This window comes from Patagioenas fasciata, chromosome 5, assembly GCF_037038585.1.
Source record: "Patagioenas fasciata isolate bPatFas1 chromosome 5, bPatFas1.hap1, whole genome shotgun sequence".
Taxonomy (NCBI): Eukaryota; Metazoa; Chordata; class Aves; order Columbiformes; family Columbidae; genus Patagioenas; species Patagioenas fasciata.
Genome location: NC_092524.1, coordinates 30259051 through 30284140, shown reverse-complemented (window position 1 = coordinate 30284140; position 25090 = coordinate 30259051). Strand labels below are relative to the sequence as shown.

The 25090-nt window shown below is 41.9% G+C and overlaps 2 protein-coding genes across 6 annotated transcripts in view; one reads left to right on the top strand and one right to left on the bottom strand.

The window, feature by feature from the left end:
* LTK (leukocyte receptor tyrosine kinase) overlaps nt 1–12680 on the top strand; it is a 102894-nt gene extending 90214 nt beyond the window's left edge. For all 4 annotated transcript variants that reach the window (XM_071809181.1, XM_071809180.1, XM_071809182.1 and 1 more), the window contains 5 exons: nt 1795–1887; nt 2302–2403; nt 3802–3936; nt 4258–4348; nt 5084–12680. In XM_071809181.1, the coding sequence (XP_071665282.1) occupies nt 1795–1887; nt 2302–2403; nt 3802–3936; nt 4258–4348; nt 5084–5860 (1198 nt within the window). In that variant the 3' untranslated portion in view covers nt 5861–12680. The remainder of the gene's footprint in view (nt 1–1794; nt 1888–2301; nt 2404–3801; nt 3937–4257; nt 4349–5083) is intronic.
* The window catches only part of ITPKA (inositol-trisphosphate 3-kinase A), a 40166-nt gene continuing 25807 nt past the window's right edge, over nt 10732–25090 (bottom strand). For both annotated transcript variants that reach the window (XM_065838888.2, XM_065838889.2), the window contains 5 exons: nt 23511–23724; nt 21612–21816; nt 16799–16900; nt 15626–15697; nt 10732–14879 (listed from right to left, as the gene is read on the bottom strand). In XM_065838888.2, the coding sequence (XP_065694960.1) occupies nt 14676–14879; nt 15626–15697; nt 16799–16900; nt 21612–21816; nt 23511–23724 (797 nt within the window). In that variant the 3' untranslated portion in view covers nt 10732–14675. The remainder of the gene's footprint in view (nt 14880–15625; nt 15698–16798; nt 16901–21611; nt 21817–23510; nt 23725–25090) is intronic.

The window sequence follows — 25090 nt, the reverse complement described above, 5'->3', positions numbered from 1 at the left end:
GGAGACAACTAATTCACCCACACACACAAGCACGAGTACGTACCCGTGACATTGCAGAGAACAAAGAGGCAGAGCTAAGCAAGAGTGGGTAAAGACTGGAGGAACTGAGGGAAACAAGTGGCAAACAGCAATCAGAGCAAAAAGCCATGAGGTTGAGATATGGGATGTGTTACGGCTTTATGATTAGAGCATATGAGGCAATTTTCAGCCTGCTTTATACTGGAACAATAAATAAGTTCCTTTGAAAAAAGGATTAGAGTTTTCTGTCATTAAAAAAGACCAGTAACAGTGTGCAACAAGTTTTGGCTCTTGGATCTCTTAATAAGTACATGAGAGGATTAGTATTCTACTTGGAAACTTCAGAGTGGAGTGAATCACTACAGCTTTTTTTTTTTTTAATATTTAATGTAATAGTAAAATCCTTCATCAACTTCCACCCACTCTGATCTACTGAATTTACGATAAGGGCAAATTTTTATTTGTGCTGCAAGAAGTTCAACAGAAACTCAACAGAAATTTTCTCCACAAGTGTTTTATAAAACCAGTTTTTATTTCTCCTGTCAGATAGTTGTTCCCTGGTTTTCTTATCGTGTGTCACTGAGCCCCGTGGTCATCATATAAAGCTTCTAACATTAATGTCAACAAATGCACAGGCCAGCTGTTATTGCTCGTGACCAATCTCGAAATCAGGAGAGAAATGGAAGAAACTAGTGCTTGGCTCTTTTAACAGCAGTATATCACTTCTAAAACAAACTCTTTGGGTCAGTTTTTGCACTGTTAGATCTCTGGTATGAGCAGCCTGGGAATGGACTTGCTTTGTTTCAGCCAATAATTCAGGAAATCAGCAGAGAAGGAATTTAATTCAGGTTGTGTATTGATACTTGTTACTGATGTCAGTATTACTTAGAGTCAGTAGGGGAGGGAAGAAGGTTATCATTACAGATAATGGGTATCCTAGGGGAAAAAGGAAGTGTAGTGGCATTGTGGAGATGTCACTAGAGGCAGATCTTGTCATCTCAGAGTCACAGCTGATGATGGAAGAGAAAGCTGAGCTTGACTTCCAAATTCCGAGGGATTTTTCAAGGCTGGCAGTGAGAAGAAACATATGAGTTGTTCAAGGAGCTCATTTTTCTTGGCAGTCAACAAGACCCCCGCAGTGCTATGATTTTTAATGAGTTCCTTTTCAGAAAGTGTATTTAAAATGAACACAGATTCTTCAGTCTTGGCCATACAGTCGTCACTACCATTTGTCACAAGCTAAACCTGCACCCAGCAAACGGCTGCTCACGTATGTAGCTTTGCTTGGTTCCGTGGGAGATATTCAGAAGCAACAAAGCAACAGTTTACTGAATCTGGCTCTACACTGACTTTTCAAGCACTGTACTAAGACTACCCAATAGCTTCTGTAAGTGATGGATGCAATGATGAGGTGCCACTCTTTAAAAAAAGAGAGCAAGAAAGCAATCTGTCTTAATGTGGTTGGAACAAAAGGGGTTGGATCTGTCTCTGGTTTAACATTAACCCTGTTTTCTGCCCTAGAGAAAGGAGATGGGAGTGGGGAATGCTTGGAAAACACTGGGTAGGAAATGTAATGTAAGTGCATTGCCTGTGGCTAATAAAAATGATAATGTAGCTGACATTATTCGTTTTAATAAGGCTTTTCTCCTCACTTGTGTAAAGACGATTCAACTAAGATTTGCAAGACTGGGTCTAATATTCTTTCTTTATTCTTTTAGCTCCTTTAGAATTATATCTGTCTGTCTATCTATCTATCTTTTTTTTTTTTTTTTTAAGAGATATAGCTGCAAGGAATTGCCTTTTGACCTGCACTGGAGAAGGACGAATAGCCAAGATTGGTGACTTCGGAATGGCCAGGGATATTTACAGGTAAGTGAACGGCCATTTCAGTCCTGTGAATAACTCAGGAATCTGTATCACTTTAACTGGTTTGAACTGTCTCATGGAATCTGAAACAGTAAAACCTTCCATTATGTGTCTGAATTTGATTATCAGTTAACTAACTGGAGTTAACAGACTGTAAATTAACACATCTATGCCTACTAGCGAATACACTTCAACTGAGTTTATTCCAGGCTGGGACCCAGGGAATGCTGCAAACACATATGGACAATAAACCAAGCAAAGGCAAATTTATTAGCTAGTTGATTATAAAGAATAAAATAAAATAAAATAAAATAAAATAAAATAAAATAAAATAAAATAAAATAATAAAATAACCCACATGTATATCTGAGCCCTTGCAGGCTGTATGACAGTCTCCATGCATTTTATCTTTCCCAGAGCAAGTTACTACCGCAAGGGAGGAAGAGCCATGCTTCCTGTCAAGTGGATGCCACCAGAAGCTTTTCTAGAGGGCATTTTCACCTCCAAGACTGATACCTGGTAACAAATGTCTTCTAATCACTTCTGCTAGTCGGTGATGAGGGTCAAGAAATGTACTGCTCAAGAAAAAAGTCTGCTCAGCAAGAACCTTAAAAAATGTCAGAATTTCCCAGAAAAACAGTAGAAATCTTCCCTCTGCTTTTAGTAGAAGCACAGCTAAAGAATTCTGAATAAGAATTTTAAAATCTAATGTAAATGAGGGTAATAAAAAATCGCTACACATAAATGTAGAGTATCAGATAAAGGTAATCAAGAAGCGAAAAGAGAAAGCAGTTCAGATTCCCAAGAAGTCTCAGTTCAAAAACCAGACAAATACCATCAGACATTTCTCTCAACCCTCAGTATCTGCCACTCAGTTTCTGTCAGTGACAAGCCCTGCTTACATGTCTTGTAAATGATTTTTTCTGTACCACCCAGGATTACTGTTTTGTGTACTTTTTTCTGTTGTATAGTATATAAAATGACAGCAGATTTAATAAGAATTCCTTGCTGGTTGTTGAGGAAACTATTTATATATGGATTCCTCAGGTAACTTGATCTTTCTTCACAATAAGCACCCCCTCAACAGCAGCACGTTCATGCACAGGTGCTGGGGAATGGAAGCTTTCCAGTTGCTTAAGAATGCTTCTCTCCCTGTACAGAGGATTCTTCAATAAACTGTACTGAGACATTGCCTTAAATGCCACACTGACCCAGTTTCCTGAAGTTGTTAGTGACGCCGGAATACAAGGGATTGCTTATCAGTGCCTAACTGTGAGCAGCCGGTACTAAATATTTCGAAGGAAAGTGCTACAGTTCCTGTAATACGCTATTATAAGTAACATGCATGTACTGGAAATTTCTTCCACCTCTGCAGCAAATAGCGACTCTTAAAATTCTGACACTGCTGAAGTCCTGGCAGAACTGTCTTGACTCCCATGGGTCTAAGTTATGCGTTATCTTCAGCAGCACTGCCTAACTGACCCGGGGGATGTAAAAAAGGAGAGCAACTGTATTGTGAAGAAAAAAATAATAAATGCTGCTGCCTTCCAGTTTCACTGGATGTCTCTTACTTCTTGAGCATCCTGGTCCCAAACCCTGACTCAAACATCTCAGGTCTTCCCAAGTAAGGTAAGAATATCCATGCCAGATCTAACAGTTCTTTTCAGTCAGACCATACATAGCAAAGGCTGCTCCGGCATTTCCTGCTCTAGAAATAATGAATGCAGCAAAAAGAACAACATCAGAGTTATTAAAATATTTTGAAAGCTCTGCAAAGCTAGTTTTAGAGCTTGAACAAAGGTTTTGTTTGATTGGTATTTTATGTCAAAATTGATTCATATTCACACTAATTGCACATTACGTGCCAGGTTTGCAGAACACAAATGAAATGTAATTTGTATTGTTGTTCTGATGCAGGTCCTTTGGTGTGCTTCTTTGGGAAATTTTCTCTCTAGGCTACATGCCCTACCCTTGCAAAACCAATCAGGAAGTGCTGGAATTTGTCACCAGTGGAGGAAGAATGGACCCACCAAAAAACTGCCCAGGACCTGTGTAAGTATTTCTTTACCTCCACAAGCCAAAGGATAGTGGGTATCAAACTGGTTGGACAAAGGCAACTAGACACGTTTAGTCAGGGAACAGTGTGATTGCCACCAGTGTTGGGTGGGTATTATTGAATGTTTCTTGAGCCACTGCCTCTTGCAGGCAGCTTGGAGCACTATAGGGTTTGCTTTAAGAAGTGGTCCCCTCATGGCTCAGGATCCAAGGATGCAGAAACGACATCTCTGGTTTTGCTCTGGGCCATGTACCGAGTGCACTTCCTTTGGCCCACACAATTATCTTTCTTGATTGATGCTTTTTTTTTTTTTTAAGGTACCGGATCATGACTCAGTGCTGGCAGCACAGCCCAGAGTATCGGCCAAACTTCTCCACCATCCTGGAAAGAATCAAGTATTGCACACAGGTATTGGTCTTTGGAAACCAAGTGGATGATAGTCCGTGGAATGCCAGCTATCCAAAGGCTTGAGTGCCCAAAACAAGTCAAGAGTCCTGACAGACAGATCTAATTACTTTCCCAATTGTGGTGGTGCTATTGGCTCAACTGCTCTTTTCACTTGGATTTTCTAGTATCCGTTCTCACTCTCCCATCTTCAGCCCACCTGAAAGGAGATTATACTGTTCTTATGCAAGTGGATGCTTTCAGCTCTCAGCTTGTTCAGTAGCAAAATATCCTTCACTTTGTGATGGAAAGATATTTAGAATCTCTTTCAGGTCCATATTCTGACCTTAACTAATGTTGCCTGAAAGCCACAGCTGAATTGGCATGGAGTGCAGGAAGGAATGAGATGGCACGGTGAGTTCACCATCTGGTAGCATTTCACAGCTATAGGCCTGGATCCAACCTCCTGAGGGAGAAACTGTACACCAGAGACCCCCAGTGTAACCACTGGTTTCAGTAAAGCACAGCCTCTGCTCAAAGGAAGCATGGAAATGAGAGAACATCTTTGTAAGTTCTAACAGCATGTGACACCCAGATGGCACATTGCACCTTGTACAACATGCAGGAATACTGCCCAAACCTGATGTCAGCCTCTGCCCAAAGCTTGTTCGCTCTCACAGCTATTTCTCTTAAAATGCAGGTGTGACAGTCACCCTGGAGGTGCTCAGAGTGTAACAGATTCTTGTCTCTCTTTTTCAGGACCCTGATGTGATTAACACTGAGCTGCCCATGGAGTGTAGCCCATCACCAGAGGATGAAGGGAGCACGGTCATGCGCCCAAACATTTCCAGTGGGATAGTGCCCCTGCTGGTGAGCCCTTCTCTCACACCCCAGACAACGCCAAGAACGCTGGAATCCCCCCATGGTGGGCACAAACTCGTACAGTGTCCACAAGAGCTACTGGTGGAGAACCTGAACAACCGGACTGCTCGAGGGCCCAGCCTGCCATGCCTCAGCGATTTCAACAGTGGGTCCTGGTTCCAGCAGACCTCAAACCAGAAGCTGGAGCTCAGCAATCCACCAACCCACAGACTTAAAAACAAAACAAAAAATCTTTGGAACCCAACCTATGGATCATGGGTGCTAGAGAACATCTGTCACTTCAGCCCCAGCTGCAAGCTCAAAGCAGCTCCAGAGCGGGAAGATTCAGGCTTTGATGGGAATTGCAGTTCTTCTCCCAGCTCTCGGGCATCTCCAGCATCTCCAAGTCGAAGCAACTGCCCTCACCTGGATATTGGTGGGATTGAACTGGTGAAACTCCAGAATTTCCCCTGCGGCAATGTAAATTATGCTTACGATGACCTGTGCTATAGCACGGACCAGCAGCCATCAGCTTTGGCAGAGGTTAAAGCAGCTGTGCTAAGGAGCTCCAGTCTCCATAGAGATGAAAAACCTTTTCATAAAACAGAAAAAACATCAAGAGAGAGGGACTCTGGCCTGTCTTTGTCAGATGACCTGAGCGTTACTCCAGTGTAACAGAAATGGTTCTTCCAAAGATCAGGGAATGTGTGTTTCTGGAAGGACTTCTTCCTACTTCACTCACTTCCTCCATTTAGGTTCCTTCAGATGGGTGATGTTTCAACATCAGCAATGTTCTGCTTCTTCCTTCTACCTGCCAGATCCCCAGATCATTAAAGAGAGTTGCATTTCTATCTCTGTAAAATGTGTTCCACTGAACCAGCTTAGAGGTGGAGAACAATGCCATTGCTGCTCTGATCCAGAATACTTCATAAAACGACTCCTCCTCAATCTGCTCAGGTGAAAAGAAATGGACCTGCCATCCAACTGCAGCATTTGGATGGAAATAATGACCAACACAGGTTGTGCTTCTTTCTGACTGAAGAAACCAAAAACGCACACTGTGCCGGCAGCAACTGACTTGCAAAGGCTGCTGTGTTCCTGAGGGCTTTTTACAGTCCTGGTGACTCACTAGTGATGTTCATGCACTGTAAGGGAAGTAAGTAAATAGCAGCTGCATTTGCATCTGTTTCATTAACAGACCCTGTGGAAAAACGTGAAAAAGAAGCTACTGCTTAAATTGCAAGCAGTAGGAAGGATGAAAAAAAAAAAAAAAATCCAGTCTCCTCTGAGCATGTACTTTGAAAACAAGCAATGAAGAGGAAAAACTTACTACTGGAAAAAAAAAAAAAAGTTGGTGGAGCTGATAGTATCCCTTTGAGCAGTGAAGGAAATCTGCTTCTTGCCTCATGGTGTCTCTCTCCTCACAGCTCCTGTTGTGGAAGGGGCAGGTGATTTTTGCAGAAAGGGTGAGCTGCATGGGCAATGAGAAATGGACTGTCTCTTTCTTTCAGTGGACTTTACTTGGGATGACCTTCATTTTTGTAAGTACTTTGATATTCAGAAGTAATTTCCTGTGCTAAGCACTGAGCTGAGGTTCTCTGGTAACTGTCTAGCATTTGAAACACTAGAGTTCTTCTTGAGTTTAATACCTGCTCCTCTGAGGTAAAAACAAAGTAATGCAAGGCAGGGGCAGCATGAAAGGGAGCCAACCACAAACACTATCATCTTGCAGTGCCCTTTACAGGGGATGGTAGATTAGCTCAACCATTTGTGAAAGCTAAAATCATGAGCTGGCTTCACACACCTGAGCAGGCCTTCATTTCTTCTCACTTTCCAGGCATACAGACTTGCTGGTAAAGAAGGTAGTTGTTGTCTGTTTGAGGACAGTTCATTTCTAAGGCTTTCTTCTGTTGCTTGTGGTCTAAACTGATGTTTACTGGTTAAAGCCTGCAAAATAAGGAGACTGAAAAAGAAAATAATTTGGATTAAGCCTGGACAGACTAAGAAGCGTTTTGTCCTTGTACCACTCCCGAATGATGCACTGCCATCAGTGGCAAATTACACACTGCCTTCATGTGTAATTGAGTTGTATGGTGAGCTGTCAGTCATAGACTCTGGTTCCTTTCTGCACGAAGAGGTGCTCTGGTACAAGCCTCATGCTTAGTGATCAGCTGCTTGTATAGTGTGAAGATGTGGGCTGGCAGGAGAGCATTTGCTTTGACCATAAAATCTTCCTGTCCCTGTCTCATTCAAGGATGGACACCACTGAGGTGCGGTACAGAAAAACACAGAATGAAGAGTCTGAATCCATTTGAGTGAAATACATCTTCAGCTCAAGTTTGTGCTTTGTTGGTCTGACTTTATAGCTGTTACAAGCTTCCAATAGTTTTAGGCCTTTGGGTTAGAATGAATAGTTTTATATACCATCATTTCCAGACCTGAGTGGTGATGATGGCCACCTTTCAGTAATGACCTGTGTGGTATGGAAATAATTCCAAATCTGTGTCAGGAAATGACAGATAGTCAGAACAGAGAGGTACCTCTGTGCATGGGCAAATGCCACAAGTGCTGTGGGGACTCATGAGCTCAGTGACCAAGGGAGATTGTTGCCCTTGCCTCATGCCCTTCTTTCCATTCCACCTTTGCTTTAGCTCTCTGGCCTCTCAGCCCTTCCCTCCCTGCGTATGTGGTAAAGCCCCAGCAGTGTGTAGTGGTCCCGGTTCAGCTGCAGTGGACATGACTCTGGAACACTTTCCAACCCTTGTTTGTAACAGGCACTATCCTGAGCAGAGCACTGCTGGTATGACCATGCTTTTGCAGGCCCATTATAGGACTGCTTTCAGTTCTCCTTAGCCACCAGCATGGGTGGGAAACTCGTGGTGAGGAGCAAAATACTGCCTTGTTCGGAAGTCATGGGAAGGTAACTATGCCACCTTTTCTTCCTCTAGACTTTTTATGAAGTAGCAGGCGCAAGGCCATTCTTCATTTTTTTTGCATGCAAATGACCACACAATACCCTAAGACTCCAGTGAGATGCAGGTAGGATCCCTGCTGTCTGTATGATGACCCAGCTTGAGCTACCACTGTTTTCCCCACACACACAGCACTTACCCAGCTTAACTCATGAATTTAAAAAGGTCAATAGTGATAAAACCAGCTAAGCCATTGAAAAGTGAAGTGAGAGAAGAGCAGAGCTCTGTCAACATTGCCGCAGGCAGCCTTGGCTGCAGCTCTGCCTTCATTTTTTTAATAAAATGCAAGTTCTTCAGTTCAGAACTTTAGACAAATACCTGTTTTAACTGAATAGCTGTGTCAAGGTACTATCTACAGGAAGAGCATTGATAAAGCTGCACTAAGCCAGAATAAAACTCCATCCTGGCCAGTATCTCGTGTCTTACAGTGACCAACAGTGGGGGGGTGGAAGAGCAACTCTAAAGAGTAGAGTGAGCATGTAGTAATTATTTATTCCTAAACATTCTTTGCTGCTTTACAACAACCACATGCTCAGGGATGTGAAAAGCCAGATGCAGTGTCTTGTAACAGGACAGAACATGGAGCTGCACATCCCAAATGGGCACTAAGAGCCAGAAATTTCAAAAGAATCTGCATTAGTAAACTAAATTTAATATAAGTTCTTAACTCTCTCAAATAGAACCCAATGTAAACGGTCTTCTGTCAGCACAGTTGCCATGAATCTTTTTGACCTGTGCAGATCTGACCTCTTAGCTGTTTCTTAAAAGTGCTCACAGCTAACCAATTTTTAATTAATATCCCAGAGGAAATAATGCTAATATTGCTCCTGTTGTGATGCTGTCCAAACCATATTATGTAAAAAAGAAATAATAATCACAATGATGTATAGTACAACCTACAATTCTGAGGCTGAAACTTCCTGTTCATACAATCACAGATTTCATAGTGCTCAATTGCTACCACTTTAAAGTAGAACTTCTTTGAAACTATTTTTAAGGAGACACTTTTAGTGCATAACCAATGAGTTGAACCCATAGTGTCAAACTTAGATTACTTTGGCAGCTGAAAGCCAAAACCTGATTTTGTTTCCTAGAGGAATGACATGAGCTGGAGACCTGGGATTAATTCAGTCCTGTAATCCATATGTCAGGTCTTCTAATGCTTCCCCACTGGAGAATCAGCCACTTATAGGATGATTATAAATCGCTCTTTCTCATAGGTGTCTGTCTTTTAACATGTTACCAACTTCATTTTAGCTTTGTGTGTATATGGTAGTTGTTTTTTTCCTTTGGGACTTGGCGTTAGTACTTTCTGTTGCTTCGTACAACCTCATAGCTACATTTTAAAGAGGGGACCAAATAACAAAAGATGAAATAATAATGCAAACTTCCATTTGTCTTTGCCTGTTTTCTTTCACATTGGTTGATATTCTCGCTTTGGATTTCTTTGTTATCTTTTCCCCTCCTCAATTTACGTATTTTGTATCTTCCTTTTCCTTTTGAAGAAACAGAACTCTTAACTGCACAGATTTAAAGTGTCCCCCTCCTACCAACCCTTTTCCTGAGGTAAGTTCTCCACTCATTTGCCCACAGGCAGGTGTGCACGAAGACATCTTTGCAAGTCTAATGAAATAGTTATGGGCTTTCGCAAGCATAACTTATTCCACATCCAATACCTTCCCCCCACTTACCCAAAAGAGAAGAAAATGTTCCTGCTGGGTGTATGGTTTTCCCCTGTGTATTTGCATCTCCACAGGTGTGTTGGACAGGTACCACACTTTCTGGCCCCTGGAGCAGCAGAGCTCTGTGAGACAGTTTCTCCTGTAGACATGGCCTTGCTCACTCTCTTGGCTGCCTGCCCTTTTCACTGTCACACAAAGCCCTCAGGCATGACATCATTAACATCTTCCTGTCTCGTCACATGACTGACTTTTTCATTTAATTGTGTTGGGTTTGATTTGCCCTCTGACCATTGCAGCACTTCTCACTAACTTACCTTTCTGGGTGACTACTGTACTTACGTAGATGACAAACCTGTTTCTACACAATTTAAAGCTGGATAAGTGTAAATTCTATATTTGCAACACAAAATAAAGAGACACTAATGGTGGTTACTTGTTTCCCTCTCTACTAAATACTCTTTGCACACAGGTAGAAGGACAGTCTCTTGCTGAGAAGTGTTGCCAGTACCGAGGGGTTGACTGCTCATTCCCTGCTGCCCCACAAAACTGCCCTGTGGAACAGTTAACTGCTCTGAGTCTGCCAAGTACCTTTGGGTGCACAATTTTTTGACAGACCATAGGCTATGAGCTGAGATATTTGAGACAGCTTACCTTGAAGGAAGCTGTCAAGCTTTGTGTGGAACAGGTCTAAAGCAAATGTAACTAATGGGTTTTGGAGCCAAGCTGCAACGTTAGCTTCTAGATGTCTTAGAACCAGTTTTGGTTTTGAAAATATTAAATGCTAAAGACTAAAGGCACAGAAACACTGAAAGAAATAGGTTTTTGTCCCTTCACTAAAGAAATTATTCAAGAAGAGATACTACTGTCCTGTGACCAAATCACAGTGGATGTCTTTTTTCCTTCAGTCTCATTTATTTAGTAGCATACACACTTCAGAGTAACAAACACTCAACCAATACAGTCAATGTCAAACGTGACCATGGGCAGCATTGCACTGTAGTGTTCAGAACGGATGCACCATGGATGGTACAGGCCATTTGATCTCAGTACCTTAAGAATAACAAATAATAACAGCAATACCGAAAAAAAAAAGCAAGAGCCCTCTGAGATACTTAAGGGTTTGGTCCAACTCGCACTTAAATCTTTCCCTATAATAGGAACTGGATCAGATTTAAAGCAAATTCCGCCCCCGCCCCCCCCATAAAACTAAGAGGGATTCCATTTTTACCACTTTGGTTAAATTTCATCCAAATTTACATCCTTGTGGGGCCTCAACATCCCTGATTTTTAAACCTAGCTGATGTATTTCTTTGTGCATTTCTTTCTATATTGCATCTTCCTCCAAAGAATCTCACAGCATCTTGCAAGTAATAATGAAGGACAGCCTCACACCATGCCTGTGGGGTAAGTAGGTATTATTCCCACCTGTGAAAAGGGAACAAAACTGAGGCCCAGCATAAGCTGGCCAAGGCCAAAAAAAACCAAGTCACTGTTGAAGCTGAGGGAAAGAAGTCCTACTGCTAGATTCACACAAGAATGCAGCAGCTAGAGCATTGAGCATTACTGCATCTGAGAGGTTGGCTGTTCAGCACCTAAGCGCTTCTGGGCCAGCATGCCTTCCCATGCTGCAGAAACACTTGCTCCCAGTGTCTCCCAAAGTGAGGCAACATCTCAGCAGAGGCATTACAGAATGACACTCTGCACTTGTACATGAACACGTACCTCAGTTATCACATATCAGCTCTTCTATGTTACATGCCCGTGCAAAGGCATCACGTTGACTCTCTGGTAAATATAAGCTTATTCAAGGCAACTTCCCCCATAGTGAAAGAAGTCTGCTGCTTCCTCACACCAGCAGGTGGGTGTACACAGGCACTGTGGCCCATCCGATGTGAATCAGGGTATCTGATCCTGTGGTGGTTTGCTCGTGAGCTCATAACCCCAGCCCCTCAGAGCTCCAGTGCTCATTTGCAGTCCTACACTTGCAGTTTGCTAATGAAAAGCTGCTTCTTTTTCTCATTTCCCACATCATCAGCAGAAGATTGTGGCTTCTCCCCTTCTAATCCCTTAGTAAGCCAAAGAGCCATTTCAGAACTAACTTGCTAGAACTACTCATCATCTAGAATGAGCTTCCAGACCAGGGTCTGCAATAGCAGAAGTCATTTTTCCCCTGACCTTTTCAGCTATTGCAGAGGAATGGATCTTTCTCCATGTTTCCCAAGACCACACACTGCAAATCCAGGTGCTCGCAGCAGTTGGGTTTTTTTGAAGCTACTGGTACCATATTGCTGCTAGTTCTGCTTTGAAACTGGACAGTCATTCTAACAGTTTGTCTCAAATTCTCAACTGACATTTGAACATAAACTTTAAACCTCTGAATCTCCCCACTAGAAAATAAATTACACTGGTTTCACATATGTAGTAGCAAAAGGAAGAAATTTAACTCTGAAGATTAATTAGGCAAACCACTAATGAATTCTATCGCCTTAACAGTCTCACTTCTAACTCTTCTAATTTTTTTTTTAATTTTGATAGGACTGCTTGCAATTGCAGAGTCACAGGAAAGGCATTGTTATTGAAGTCCTCCCTTGTGAAACCTATTTACTTCCTGTTCTCCTTACACACTGTTTACCTGTTGGCTGCAAGAGATGAGAAAGACTTTTTTTTTTTAATTGTATGAAATTCACCACAAAGTAATTCATCATCTCATAGCAGTTCAGAAGTCAGGAGGCATCTGGAATGATAATATTTGTGTTCTCTATTGATGGTTCACTGTTACTGAGAAGTTTCAGAGCGTTTCTACTTTAAGTAGAAAACTCATTAATGGAAAATTAATTAATTCATTACCATAAAAATAAAACTGAGAGGGATTCTGAATTTGCAGTGAACTGCAAAAATAATTACCAGTTTCAAATAACTTTTGATTTAGAATGAAATATTTCCATATGTCATTACTTCCTAGAGAATACCCACTTCATGTCATCTTTTAGGTCACAACTGAACTTGAACTTTTAATACTGCTGTTTCGTTTAGAGGTGATGAAAAAAAAATCATTAAATCTGACTGATCTCAGTACAGTAGTGTGTTATCTAAAGCAATTATTTTTAGAACCTATTTTAGACTCTTCAATTCTAATTACAAATGTTATAGACAGATTTTGTTCCAGATCTGGACTCCACAGTCATCTTTTGCTCATGATCACTATTTTTCTTGAAATACCAGTTTCCCAAAGCATAGAGTCACTTTCATATATCCTAAAGTTCTTAGCATCTCTCCTGAGCACAGAACACCAAGACAGCCATTTCTCATCAATGCATTACTAGCTTTAGATGTTGAAAGGGGATTAACAATCAAATAGTTATGTAAGTCTTGTCCTCATTTTGAAAACTACATCATCACATTATTAACATTAAAACCTGGAATGTGAGTGAACATGTGAATACTGATAGTATTTATACTGCTAGTATTTAAAGAACTGTTCAAGTGACTAGATGCAACCAACAGAGAAGGTATGTGAAGCTATTACAAGAAATCACTTCAGTCTTTCTTGACTTTAACCTAAACACTGTGAATTTTCTGTGGCTGTGCCTGGGCCACAGCAAAAGAAGAATGAATCACAGATGGCCCTGTGATTCCAGACAGCGACTAGGGGATGCGGTATATTGACATTCCTTCCCCCAAACTGCCCTGAGTTAACAGCTGGTACCTTGGAGGAAGGATGCCTGGGAATTATCCCATCATTAGTGTAATTCTGTGAATACAGAAACATGACCTTACTGCTCGCTGCACTACTCTATACTCTTAAGAGGCAGTGTCATATCTGGGAACAAGAACATGGCCAAGAAGTCACGTGCATTAGGAGACAGGCAAACCATGTTCTTAAGAGAGATCATACCGGTTGCTGGCTACTCGTGCATGTGTATAGGGGTTTTATCTTTAAAAATAAACAAGCCTTGAAAAAACCCTTTTCCCTGGTCTGTGTACTAAAGAATCATTAATGATATTCAGAACTGCAGTTCAGCTGCAAGAGGCCAAACTTTCCAAGCTAGGCACTTATCCAACAGCCCACCCAGTCTGAAAGTCAAATGTTTTTGGAGACAATAGGCTGCTATTCTCTCCTTAGAGTATCTGTAATCTCCTGAGAGGCTACATAAAAAGCAAAGGCTGTTCTTGGATAGAAGTGAATCCAGGGTAGGGTAAGGAAGAGTAGGAATGGTCAACAGCAGTTACCACATCCAGCCACTATAAACTGCTGTCTCCCTTTGCTCCAGGTTTCTTGTGATGTTCATCCATTTCCACCTTATGCACACACCGTTACACAACGTAGCAGAAGTTGTTGGTCCAACCTATAGTGTACACAGGAGCAAGGAGACTTGGAATTAAGGGGGCAAAAAAAAACAACACTCTTGCTGGTTTCAAAACTACAGTTCTCTGAAAAACTGTTATTCCTACCCTGAATCCCCAAGCACTTGCTATGCTTCACTAAGAGGTAAATCTGGAGTCCCATCTGTTTGCCAGAAGTCAGAATTGTTTGGTTTACCATACAGACCTCTTGACTCATGCTGGTGTGATTCCTGAGTATAGAGATCTTCACTCTCTGAGGACCAGTCTGGAGTCAGGCTGGTGCAATACAGACCAATCTGGAGTTATTTAGGTTCATAGAGGGCCGATGCAAAGTCATTTTGATCACTAACTGCTGGGTTCTGGATGCAGCTCCCTCTGCACTGATGACCTCAGGAGTCTGGAGAGAGTAAAGGTTTCCTTCTAACTGAGTGATCCCAGTAGAGCAGACAGTTACAGAGCAGCCCTGCAAGTTTTATGCCATTCTTTCTCAACTCATCTTTCAGTGATGCTTTCCAAGATGTCAATCAAATTGTCCAATCCCAACAAGTAACCATCCTCCCGGTTGCCTTCTTGCCAGGGGATCCTGTGATCCAGTGTCTGCCCATCAGGGAGAAGGGTGGTCTTTCCAAAATCGATCAGCCACACATTGGCATTCCCACTGCCATCATGTACAAAAAGTAGTGAACTTCCAACGACCTGGAAGACAGATTGAGATGATGTGGTTAAAAACGCATCTTTAGCTCTCCTCCACCACTTGACACCTCCCACTAAGGTGACCTCCTCAGATGACCTTCTCACATGTGACCCAACAGACTTTTGGGCTGCACTTAGACATCGACAATTTACATGCTCTTTTTGCAAAACTATATCAATCAGTAATGTGTAACAAAAATGCATCCAGTGACAAGAGGAAGTCAATACAGTAAAATAAAATGTCTGATCTGGAAATCTTGAGCTGTAACAAGCAGAACTTACAATGCTAACGATGCCTTCTCCACAACAAAGCATACGAGAACATACATAGCAGAATTTATACTGTGTTTCAACATAAATCCAATATAACTAATAAATCCTTCATTGTCAAACTACAGCTGAATGCTGCTGTACCAAATGCAAGCTCCCACATCACCATTCCCCTGTAAAGATTCCCACTGGAACACACCAAGATTAGAGAAACCACAGGAAACTGGTAAGAATAAACGATTCCCTGCAGTGGCCCAGAGCTATAAGTGCTGGGATGTTATAAAGATGGGAGGATTTATTACTCCTCAACTGGTTTAATCTCCTGTGATGGAGACTTTGTGGTACCTGTGTTGTCAACATATATTAGTTTTCTTCTACTACCAACTCCTTTCTATGAATGAAGCAGGCTATTCTGAAGTACATCTCAATGACCAAACAAAGCAGCAATGCAGGTCCACAGCATTATACTCACTGCTTACCTCATGTCGCTTGAAGAAGTCTGAGGATTCAAGAATGATATGAATTTCCTGCAGACGCTTGAGGTATTTTTTCTGGATGAAGTAGAGAAAACAAACAAACAAAACAACAACAAAAAAGAAAACAACACCCAAACAAACGTTTAAGTAAAGAATGAATGAAGATACTGTTTACAAGAGTCAACAGAATGAAGAGATCATGTTAATTTTAGGCTAGAGGTCCTTCAAAGCAACAGGTTCATAATTTAAAAGTCAATCTGAAAACACACTGCAACAGGCTTTCATAATGAATGAACAGACTGGAGTTCCTCTGCTGCATGTCTTGCATCAGGCACACTTATCTGTCTTGCTTTGGATGCAGTAAGACTTTCTGCATCCTTTTTTTTGTTTTTTGTTTTAATAAAGAGAAAAATGTTTCAAGCAATTAAAAATCTTTCCATCCTCCACAGTAAAAAGAGAATGCATTTGTCTTAAAGAGACAAGGAGCTCCACCCATGGGGGGGAGGGGAATAAAAAATTAAAAAATGCATAAAGCTCTCGTCTACATTTTTAATGCTTCCTTGCGTTACAAAGCATTCTCCTCCTGGAGGGCTAATCTGCCTTCATCACAGCTTCTACACTGCAGCAAAGCACTACGGCACCCTTTGAAGTTCTAAAGATGAGAGACGTGTTATGCGATCTACCACATGCCTGCTGTGCTACCCGTGAAGCAGCACACCAGAATTGCTCTTTGAGGAGAGTCTCACACGTAGGAGCACAGCCAGCCACCAATCGCACTTCAGGCCCCCATGCTCTGTTTTTATCCTCTCCAGACTGAATTCCCAAATCACAAGTTTTCCTGCCAACAGAGTCCTTGCTCAGACATCATCATCCCTCTGATGCACCCAACACCCATGGTTGAAGATGACAGCAAGCCACAAGTTAGCTTGACTGACGTTTTGCTAGCATGAGGAACTTGGGGTGAACTCATGGCAAGTGCTGACAAAACTGGTCTCAGCCAACTACTTCTCACAGCCCACCAAGTCCCCACATCCACTCCATCTGCTGAGAGGGACCAGAAGTCAAAATCATTTTCTTCCTTGGTGGTTTAATTTGTGTTTCTTGTACCAGAGGAAGCATAGACCTGAAGCAAGTTCACTGCATAAAAGATGAGTGAACATGCAAGTTTAAACTCACCAGAATAGTTGTGTTGCCCTCAATGAATTCCACAAAAACCTGCAGAACTTGCTCCCGTGTCTTCGTGGTTTTGAAGTTTGTGTTACATGTTCCATCCGCCTTCTGCACAAAAACACACAAAGACAGAGACAAATCTATACTACACAGATATCATTCCACTCATCAGTCAATCCTCTTGAACCATCAACAGCTTAGCTCCTGCTAACCAGATGAAAGTGAGTAGTTGAACAGGAAGAGAGCAGATAAACCAAGCAAGAGGTGGAGAAGAAAAATCTTTAAAAGCTGATTGGATAACTTTAAATGGCACTTTCTTCCTGTTGAATGCATTAAAAAAAAAAAAAAAAAAAAAAAACAACAACAACAAATCATGATATTATGAGCCTGCAGGAGCGTTTTCTCACTCATCAGTACTAGCAGTGCAAAGTTCAGTGGGGCAAACCACGATGACCTCTTTGGTTGTCCTCTCATCTAGCCTGGTGTCATCAAGCCCTGGCTGGGGGTGTGTAAGAGGACATTTTGAAACACAACTTTACTAGTCCTTTTTGCTTGAGTGTTTTTTTGTTTGTTTCTTTTTCAATAGAGAAATCAAAGAACTGTGGTTAAAACTCAGTTCTCAATATACTTTTGCACATTATTGTGACCCAGAAGTCACAGAACAGAAAGCTAGTTGGAGACAAGAAGAAGTTGGGATTTGCAATGCTGGCAGTGACACAAATGCAGTGACAAAGCAGGTGTGGGAATTTGGGCAAAGGACAGTGGAGGCATGCTTGTATCCAACTGGGTCCTGGAGAAATTCAGAGTATTTTTGTGCCATCAGTATGGCTCAGTCCAGAAGCATCTCGCTATGGGAAAAAAACAAGTGTTTTTATGTGCTGGCTTTGTGTACCAGTTTGTGCTTGTAAAGCTACAAGTAAGTAGGAGTAGTGCATGAATTGGAGATGTCTGTCAACATAGACTATATGAATATGCATTTTTCCAAGAACATCCCTGTTGCTTCAAGAGACACAAATCTGAGCTTTTAGGACATGCATATAAAATACAGCAACTACTGCAGTTGGTAGGCTGTATCCGTTAAAAGCCTGCAGGATTACCAAACTGTGTTCCTCTCCATTGTATCAGTCCAGTGAAATCCCTCATTTCCATTATAAGCATGAATCAACAGGTCATTAAAATGTCACTGCACCAAAACTGGGTAAATTCAGCTCCAGTCTCAGCAGGTGAAACACTATTTACTCCAGAACAGAACTCAGCCCCTGCTATAACATGTACACACCAAAAAAAAAAACCCAAAACACTGATGATGCCAAATTTCCAGATCTACCATGCAAGAGAATGAACTGACTTAATGGCAAAGTCATGTAGAGCAGCCTCCCACCTACCAGACTTTCTAGCAGCAGAATAAAGAGCTTTATTCCAAGGCTGTGGGCCAGATGCAAGCATGGCATGTCAGCCTGATGAGATGTGTAAGTTATGCAAGTGAAGTTCAGCAGGTAGGCAGTGAAAGTTAGGAGCCATCTGATCCGACGTATGATAATACTCCACAGCACATAGAAATGTGGAATTCAGTCTGATGCCTTGTACCTCTTCACTGGAGTGAAGTTATTTTAAAAATAATTTCTCTCCATGCCCCAATCCCAGAGTAAAGCCTGGAATAGCTGCTACGTTTTTGCTTTTCATTCTTTTTTGTCTGGACAAACTAGTTGCTTCCTTCCCTGCTGTTTAGAAACACTTTTATGGGTTTGTTCCTTTGCAGTGGTTGGCAGGAAATGTAACTGCTGCCTGTCTTTACTTGCTGTAAACAATATCCAGATTTTGAATGGCACCATCCCTTGTATTCTGTACCAGGTCCTCACAACAACTCTGGATGTACACAATCCCCAGGAGGTGCTCAACTGACTCAGTCCTTGAAGTCATACCTTTATCAGGGTCCTCATATACATTCCCACGCAGCAGAGCTGTCTGTTCACAGTGCAGCTAGTGGGTCACTTCCAGTACTTCTCATTAGATGTGACAGTGGCATGGCTAGCAGGAAGGCAGGTTTGGCAGCTCCATAAAATACTGACACCTATCTTAACCTTTGTGGTCTTGCTCATATTCCTCTGCAGATTTCCCTTACAGGGCTCTGGGTTAAGGTCATGATCTCAAAGGATTCACAAAGACTTACTAATTAAATCTGATGTCCTCTGGGGAAAATGGCTAACCCTAATCTACAGCTAAAGGAATGGTACCAACAGAAGAAGTAGCTTCCCAAACTGCACAGAGATTCAGGGACAGAATGGGAAGCCAGAACTCCTGGTTCTCAGTCCCATGCACCTCTGCTCTGCAAAACTATTGGCTTAGTGTTGTAGAGACAGCATTTGTGATGTCAAGCCTTCAGTGCACCCCTTCCAGAGAGGAAACCAGCATTCTGAACCTAGCCCGCACAAGAGACTGAGTGTCAGATGCCAGCTGCAAGAAAACCAAACAGTTCAAACTATTTTTGATAAGAGGAAGAGGGACAAATCCCATAAATGAACGTGTCTTCATTTCAGAGATACAGAAGCAAGGCAAGGAAAATAGATGGATCAAACTAAAGAGAAAAGGCACCCCACTGATGAAGGGGTGCAAATGGTGAATCACTTATCAGTAGCCACTTCACAGAAGGGCTTCTGTGATTTCAGTTGCTTTGCTTCTGCGTCTTACTCCAGCAGCCACAGGGCAGGAATATTTCTGAATTATCAAACCAAACATTTCTGTGCAATTAACTCCAGGAGTTATCAGGGTACTCAAGAACAACCGCTTTTTCCTATTAACCACTAGCTGGCACCACTGACCCTTGTAGGCTATCCTCTCAAAATGGGCATCTCTGCAGCACAGCTTCACTCCTCTGCAAATACACAGAAAGGGATGTACAGTTCAGCTACAGGGAAACAGTGTGATGAGTACAGACTAGTTGTATTGCTTGAACAGCTTCACTTTTGCCACCATTTCTCCATGGAAATAAGAGAATGACACCTACATCCCTTATAACAGCACAGGGAGACAGAGGAAAAGATAATGTACTGGAGTGCTCCAAAGCATTTCCTGTGCTTAATAAAAGATAAAGTATTCATGTCCAGTTTTGCACATGTACCGCATTGTCTCAGTAGAGTGAAATAGCACACAGTCTGTGTGCCATGTGGGTCCTACCCACCTCTGATAACCAGCCAAACCACAAAGAACAGGCCAGGAGGTCTTACTGGAGCTCCCCTGTGCTCCCTTAGCTCAGCAGTCACTCTCCAGGACTTGACATAAATCTGTGAGTCTTCTACACTGACCAGCTATCATTCTGAGAACATATGTAAAAGGTCTTGAGATCATTTGGGTTTCTGACTCCATTACACAGAGCATCCAAAGACCTAAGTGGTTTAGGAATAAAAGAGTTGTCTTGATAACATCATTAGATGGCTAAAGGTTAAGACAGAAGGTGTCTTGGCTGGACTGGAGCCAAATCATTTACCACCCAGACACTCCTTGCATGAGAATGCTGGTGTCTAACAGCCAGGAGTGAATGGCACTGCATACAGGGGGCCAGCACAGCATGAGCTGGAAGCCCTGGTTCCTGTCTCACAGCAGGAGAATCTGCAAATGAGGAAGGGAAAAGAAAATACATGGAAGCAGAGAAAAAAGAAAGGGGTATTTAGAGAGCCTCTGCTTTTCAGTGTCACCCTCTTTAATCTCTTTCTTCTTCCTCTGCACTTGAACGATGAAAAGGAAGCAACACTAATCCAGATTACAATTTACCATGTCCTAACGTAGCAAAACTAAATGTATATGCTCCGGGAACATCCTGAAATCACACAGGTTAACCCATGCTAACTTCTCCATAGCTATCCCATCATGAGCTTCAGCGGACGAGTACTCAGCCAGGGTCTGGGTGGGTTTCAGCAGCCCTCACCATGCTCTGTGCTGGTACAGGTACCTCACTATCTAAACCCAAGCAAACTAGTTTAGGGCCAGTTGTGACAGGCCTGTGCAAGCAGAAAGCAGCCTTCTGGATTCCAGCAAATATTAACATTCAAGTAGCTGTGTCAGGTGGCTGATATTCTCAGAGTAGGTCCTAATGGGTTTCTAGGTAGGTATCCAACATTGCCATGGGGCACAACAAATAAAAAGAATTAATGGGTAGGAAAGAAAATTGCCAGGGTTCTTCTATGGCTGTAAGGTATCCTAGGAATGGTATAGGGGCACAAAGTTATCAACTGAGAACAGCAGATGGACTCTGTTGATGGATAAATTTTATTTTTGGTTGTTTTGGTTGTTTATTTCAGCTCCATCTATACCAGATATTGTAATGTACTTAAAAGGAAAAGGGGTTTCCTCAATCCCATGAATATCTAAGCTAATGCCTTTTAAAATGCCTTGCAAATAAACATAATTGGAACAAAACCACTTTGCTATGATTCACTTGGAATAAACATGTATAGTTCCTGGATTTTAAAAAAAGGCAATTGCATGGAGAGAGACGGTTATTTCTTCAGTTCTGAATTATCCCTTATAACAGTCTCATTTTCATTCTCTCAACACTGCGTACATGCTCAAGTGCTTCCTGCAACATCTCTGTGGTTGAACCAAGTATTGTTGATGTGCATGTGATGCTTAACTTCACTGACTCTACTGTTTTAAGTACAATAGATGCTTTAAAACCACAATACGCAGAATTTTGTGGTTTCAATTAGTGCATTTTCACATAATCCTTTGGAAAACCTGGCCACAGATGCACACTAACTTTTTGATTAATTAACAAACCAAACAAAGTTTGGTCTCCAAGAACAGGCATAAGTGAAACTATTACCTTAATCCCTTCAATCCTGAAGCCCAGGTTGGCACTAGAGCTGATTGTTTCCCTCCACTGCATGTATCGGGGTTTGGTGACAGCATGTTGGGCATTCTCTTCAGCTGTGGGGGCAAGAGGATCCACTTCAATCATTTTCTTGTACATGTCCTTACGCAGCTTCGGTTTCTCACGGGCCTTAGTCAACTCTTCCTCCAGGTATGTCCTGCAAAAATATCACATCCCAACAAAACCATAAGGATTTCCCAAAGATTTCTTTTTTACAGCTTACAAACTGGCCTCAAGAAATGTCAATCAGGAGAGTGTTATCATTACCCCGGTTTTGTATATGGGGAAACTAAAGAACACACACTAATGACTGCATAGGTATATTTAATGAAATAGTTGCATGAATCAGGAATTGTCATTCACTTCTTGTTCTAACTACATCTTTAGAGTAGTGTTAAATGTTATTGTTATTTCCTGCTTACAGAATGGTAGAAAGCTGAATCCCTACCATGCCATGAAACAGAGCTGTATTTTGAGGGGACAGTTAGGAGAGATAATTTAAAATGAAATCAAAAGCAAATAGGGCTGCTGAAGTGCTATTGTCTCTCCTCAAAAAAAAACTAACATCAGTCATGTGTGATGGTTTTAGGCCTCAGAAAGCACTTAAGGTTTTACTTAATGCATCAGACAGTGAAAGACAGAATCACTCTTAATATACCAAAAATTAAAGAGTAAAGCAGATTATCTGAGCAGTTCCAAACCAGAAGAGGTAACTAAGAATGGCAAGGTGAATGGTTACAAACCTTCCACACTTTGCTGTTATCACTCCACACATTAACCTGGTCACCATTAGAAAGACACTATCCACATTCTCTACATGCCACTGGACTCATAGAGCTTGTCTCCCCCTCCATAAAGCTTGCACTTCGTTAGGCACCTGGAGTGCACCACCACCATCACACTGTAATAAACCGAGCTGGTGTTTAGGAGAGGCTGTCATTCATTACCAGAATGCCACCTACTTTGAATAAAATATGTACTACTGCAAATGCTTCTCCTTCTTCTGGGCATACTAGTGCTACAAATTTCTACTCTGATTTAGCTGACAATTCATTTAAAGATTCTGCACCTATTTGAACAGGCTTCTCTGCACTCCTTTAAGCTGAATAACTCGTTTATGACAATGACTCTTCAGCATCTCAGCTGGCACCCAAAAGATTACTATGAGAGTTCATACCTCTCTGCACTGTTACTGCAGGCTCTCAACAGATTCCTTATCTATTTGTTATGCTTAAATAACATTTTTGAGGCTTTTCTCTTAATCACAGTCAAGAAAAGGAAAAGAAAGTGAGAATGTGGAGAACAAGATGATAGCATCATGGAGATGTCATAGCAGAGGAAAAACATAGACCAGTCACGAGCAAATGGTCAATTATTTTCTTTACAGAAAAAAATCAATACCAGTGAAGACTCATTCAAGCACTGGAAATGGACTTTCACACTGCTATTCAGTCATTCACATTTGGAGACGGGAATTTTATTCTTTGTGGGGTTTTTAGGATCACTGCATACACAAAGATTAAATGAACTAGCAGCGAATGAATCACGTAATTTTTCTCCCATGTATTATCAGGCCACTGCAGGGAAACTTTGTTTTAAATCACCTCTGGAAATTTCTTGATATGGACAGTTTTTGAAGCTATACATCAGTTAGTTTCAGAATCCATGTACAAGCAGTCAACAATGGGACAGACTCTCCTCAGGTTGTCCAAGGTGATTGCCAAACCAACAACAGGTTGTCTGGACTGAATCCCAAGGCTCCAAAAATGTTACCAAACTCATCCAGACAGAGCATGACCACATCACCCCCACCCCTTCCTACAAAGGCACTTTCTCTTTTATGTTCCCCACCTGATCCCCATCTTGCAGTCCATCACGCAAGGCCCTTCAAAATCAGTAAGCAAGTCATCCAGCTGAATGTAGCTCTCGCCATCTCTCTCCACCACACCATGGAAGCAAGGGACGCAGGAGCGTAGCGGGTCTTTCATCAATCGCTCAAAACACTCTTTTTCATTCTCTGAGAAGCGTTTCAGAATCTTCCCACTATCAGCTGCCTTGAAACTCCCTAAAAAAGAAAATCAAACACATGCTGACAAGACTGAACTGCAAAAAAGAAAAACACCTTTCCCCACCACTCCAGTTTCATCTACCTCAGCCTCTTGACACCAGTTAAAGATTTCTCCAAAGAGAAAAGACAACATGCTTTTCATAAAAAAAACAAAGCACCCAGGACAAACACAGCTGTTGGCAGTGAAAGTCTGTTTGGATACATGCCCATGTCAGAGTTTATAGCTTTAAGGAGTGCAGCTGCTCCAGGCCATTGTTTTTTTTTCCATGCTAAACTCTTTGTTACGATATTAAACACTACTATACTTATTAAAATGCACAGGAAGAAGCCACAAGCCGGAATTCATTAATCCTCTGACAGGCTATTTTAAAGCTGTATAACACTGCCAGTGTTGGCTTTGTCCTTAATCCTCACATAGGGTATACCTGCTGAGTGTGTACGTAACTGAGGCAGTCTGGTCAATCAGTCATTGTTCAACAGCCACAAGCAGGCCAGAGCCAAGCACTGCCCTTGCTGTGCACACACTCTGTGACCGCACATGTGTGTAACCTCCAGGTTCTGCCTCTGCTCCGAAGCTCGGCTAATCTGCAGGCACAGCATGTGGTGCAACTGCTTTTTACAACTCTGTAACTGAATGGTATCCAGTACAAATGACAGTCTGCATAGGCCAAGACTGGCAGTAATTAGACTCCAGTTGTCTGGAGTCTCCTGTCCAGATGTTCTCCTGTCCTGCAACCTGCCAATAAGTCTGAGAAAAGTACACATTTCATTCTGAGGTACCCTTTAATCTACATGACATAAAATAGGCGTCAAAGTAGGAGCCTCATTAATCCTGTGGCTAACGCTGAACTTGCATCACAGCAGGATCCTTCAGCCATTGCAAAGTGGCTCTTCTTTGAGAAATCCTAGAACTGGCATTGCCACAGCACAAAGGCAAGGGTGGTGATAGCCCAGGTTTTAATTTAGAAAGAGCTTGTTGTATCAGAGAAAAAAAAGCTGCCAAAAGGATGGACTAAATGGAACCACAGAGAACTATCTAAAGCAAACTGCAGAATATCCCTCTTAACCCCCCTCTTCCACCTTACTACATACACAAGCCTCCAGAAGGGTTATTACACAACCAGTGCATCACTCCACATAGATCAAGCCAACCCCATACACACTGTGATAAAAACTGCAATAAGACTGGTCATCTTGGCACTCTGTATGTTGCAAGTCAGCCCCACCAAGAGTACTGTGCAAAATGCAGCTACTCCATTTCTAGGAGTAAATAAATTTCTCTGCACAGCTTTGAAGTGCATCATATTAGTGCATTAGCATATAAAGAGGTGTTTTAGGTACTGCATTAAAGCACGATACAGCG